Here is a 3,159-nt window from a genome sequence, read left to right on the forward strand (position 1 = left end):
GGAATTCTACATGTTTAGATGACTAAGCCACTAAGCTTCCTGGCTAGTCATAAAACCGTTCAGGGGTGACAAGGTACAGATCCTTGCAGACCTCACTCTCTTTGAAAGAGATTCCTGTGCCCTCTAGGCTAACCTCCCCACCCCTGCCTGTTGCCAGGCACCTACAGTATGTAAAAAAGGTGTATGTTTAGTGTCCAGCAGGGAGGTGGTTAAAAATCCCAAGGGTGGGGGCAGCTGCAGCTGAGGGCTATATCTGTCCCTCTCACTGGGGACTGAGTGTGTATCTCTTGGGGAAGGCAGCTAGGAGATTACAGTGATAGGCTGCCCACTGGCTGACAGACAGATATTGCAGCCAATCACAGCTGTCAGTGAGTCAGAGAAATCCCATAGAGATGTATATACTGTATTTATAATGACCGTTTCTAAGGCTGGGTACACACCTCAGCGACATATCTGCCGACACAACATCACACCGACAGAGCAACTGATGAGGTAAGCTACAGTATTTCTTAACATGTATAGTTTGGAGCAGAGAAGGGAAAGGGGGGACATAATAGAAACTTTCACATGTACAGGAGGGAAACACTCTTCAGAGGAACTGACACTGGAGGGGGGGGGGTTCAGGGGAAATTTAAGGAAAAATGACTTCACAGAAAGGGTAGTGGACTAGTGGAATAGCCTCCCAGCAGAGGTGGTAGGGGCTATGACAGTTGAGCAATGTAAACATGCCTGGGATAGACATAAGGAGATCATTACACCGAAATAAGGATCAAAGGTGTTTGAGATTACCTAAAGAATAAAAATAAATGGGCACACTAGATGGGCCAGGTGGTTCTTATCTGCCGTCACATTCTATATTTCTATACAGACCAATTGGCCGTTAGATATGTGGGTGCTGACATCACAGCTGGGTGGGTGATATGTCTGTCAGTGTGTACCCAGCATAAATCACCAACATGGGAACACATCCACATCATACTTGCCTACCTGACCCTCTCCATGAGGGAGAAAATGCTCTGTTCCTGGACTTTCCTGGTAACGTATGATTGCCATCACCTGTGGTGAAACACCTTTCTTATCAATGAACTAGCTCACCACAGGTGATGGCAATCATACATTACCAGGAAAGTCCAGGAACAGAGCATTTTCTCCCTCATGGAGAGGGTCAGGTAGGCAAGTATGATCCACATACTGCTCACCTGGTTACACAGGGGGAGGGGCTCATCTGTAGCTCCACCCACTGCTTCATTCTAATGGCTGAATGTTCTCCCAATCATATTCCCCTCCCTGTGATGTCACCAGTCTCTTGGCAGATTTCTTATGGTAATTTCTCCCAGCACCTGACTCCCCCACATATAGTTATACACCCGTCCCATACATCTAATGCAGCATGGAGGGGCTCAGTGAGGGCGGCAGTAAAGGTGTATAAGTGTCTGATGGGGTCACACAGAGAATAAAAGGACAGCTGTCCTGCCTCATAATCCAGATATACTCCCACTCTATCACAGGGGATATTGTCAGGTAACTGGATCACTTTACTGTCATGTCTTGCTGAACAATGATTAAACCCCCCTCCCCACAGACACCAGGACTTGTTATTATCCCCAATGTATGACTTATCTCCTCTCCTGTCTATACTGGGGTAACACATCCCCACTGCCCAGAACACTGACTTACTGACATCCACCTCCCAGTAATGTCGCCCTGAGGAGAATCCTCTTGTGCTTATTACCTGGTCATACTCAAATCTCTCTGGTGTTACTGGGTGATTCTGTCTTATATCTGACCATGATGCAGTTTTCCTGTCACCTGATATCAGTACATTATTACCAGCTGTGGTCACATCCAGTAATAGATCTGTATCTTCTTGAGCATAGATCCCTGTATTTATACCTGTTATTATATCAGATAATTTGTGTAATTTCCCCAAGATGAGACCCACATCCAGATCTCCTGCACCATGGACCTGGTTATCATGTCTCTCTGTGTCCTCAGTATCACACAAGTCCCCTGTGTCTGGTTCCTGTAAGACAGTCACTGGATCAGACATGTTACACAACTCCTCAATGTGACGCATCTTCCCGGACAGCTCGTCCTTCTTTATTTCCAGCTGCTGGATCAGATCAGAGACTGAGAGTGGAACCCGCTGTTCCTGCCTGGAGATCTCACTCTGGACTCTATTCTCCAGGTCTTCCAGCTGTCTCCTGATGTCTCTAAACAGGGCAGTGACTGTCTCTGTTACACCAGCTGCTTTTCCCTGATCTTCTCTCCTGCGCTCCTGCAGACTCTGGACTCTTTTCTCAGTCTCCGCTCTCTTTGTGGTCAGTTTCTGCAGAATATCTCTCAGCTTCTCCTTCTTGGTCTCAAAGGCCTCATCCAGCATCTCCACTTTATGTCCCCAGTGTTTCCCAGCCAAACTGCAGGACACACAGATACAAGAAGCATCCTCAGTGCAGTAATATCTGAAGAGCTTCTTATGGACGGAGCATTTCCTGTTCCCCAGGGCAGTGGTGGGATCACATAAGACGTGCTCTGCTGACTTGCTGTGTACTCTCAGGTGTTTATCACACAGAGAAGCCTCACACAGCAGACAGGATTTAGCAGCAGGTACAGGAGAGTCTACACAGTAAGTGCAGAAGATCCCAATCTCCTGATCTGGCCGAGTAGACAGGAAACTCCCCACTATGTTACACAGCGTTATGTTCCTCTGCAGTGCAGGATGCTCCTGACACACTGCTCTGCATTCAGGACAGTTATAAACTCCAGCCCCCTCCTGTGTATCCAGCACACGATCAATACAGACCCGGCAGAAGTTGTGGCCACATCTCAGGGTCACAGGATCTGTATAAATGCTCAGGCAGATGGAACAGTCCAGCTCCTGTCTCAGATCAGCAGACGCCATCGCTGGCAGCAGGAGAGAGAAATGAAAGTGAAAGTCTCTGACACTCAGATATCAGTGAGGTCACACTCTGCACACAGGGCGAGGCTGAACTGTGACTCAGATTATAGCTACAGGCTCAGTTACACTTAGAGACACGTCATACATAAAGGGACAAAATGCAGGAAGTGTAACCCAAGTTTTGATGTATAGCTTATACACAGATAGGCTTTCTTGGGTAACCTTCACTTACACATGAATGTAAATAGAACACCCGGAAT

At 47.3% G+C, this 3,159-nt stretch overlaps 1 protein-coding gene across 1 annotated transcript; it reads right to left on the bottom strand.

Moving 5' to 3' along the window:
* Positions 1–1,125: 1,125 nt before the first annotated feature.
* LOC134935787 (E3 ubiquitin/ISG15 ligase TRIM25-like) lies at positions 1,126–2,929 on the bottom strand. The gene has a single exon (XM_063930617.1). It carries the CDS (start codon positions 2,900–2,902, stop codon positions 1,319–1,321), a length of 1,584 nt encoding a protein of 527 aa, XP_063786687.1. The 5' UTR covers positions 2,903–2,929; the 3' UTR covers positions 1,126–1,318.
* Between the last annotated feature and the right edge of the window lie 230 nt (positions 2,930–3,159).

This window comes from Pseudophryne corroboree, chromosome 6 (assembly GCF_028390025.1).
Source record: "Pseudophryne corroboree isolate aPseCor3 chromosome 6, aPseCor3.hap2, whole genome shotgun sequence".
Classification (NCBI taxonomy): Eukaryota; Metazoa; Chordata; class Amphibia; order Anura; family Myobatrachidae; genus Pseudophryne; species Pseudophryne corroboree.

What these genes read in the sequence shown, in the direction of transcription:
- LOC134935787 (XM_063930617.1), bottom strand. Translation starts at nt 2,902, where the DNA reads ATGGCGTCTGCTGATCTGAGACAGGAGCTGGACTGTTCCATCTGCCTG.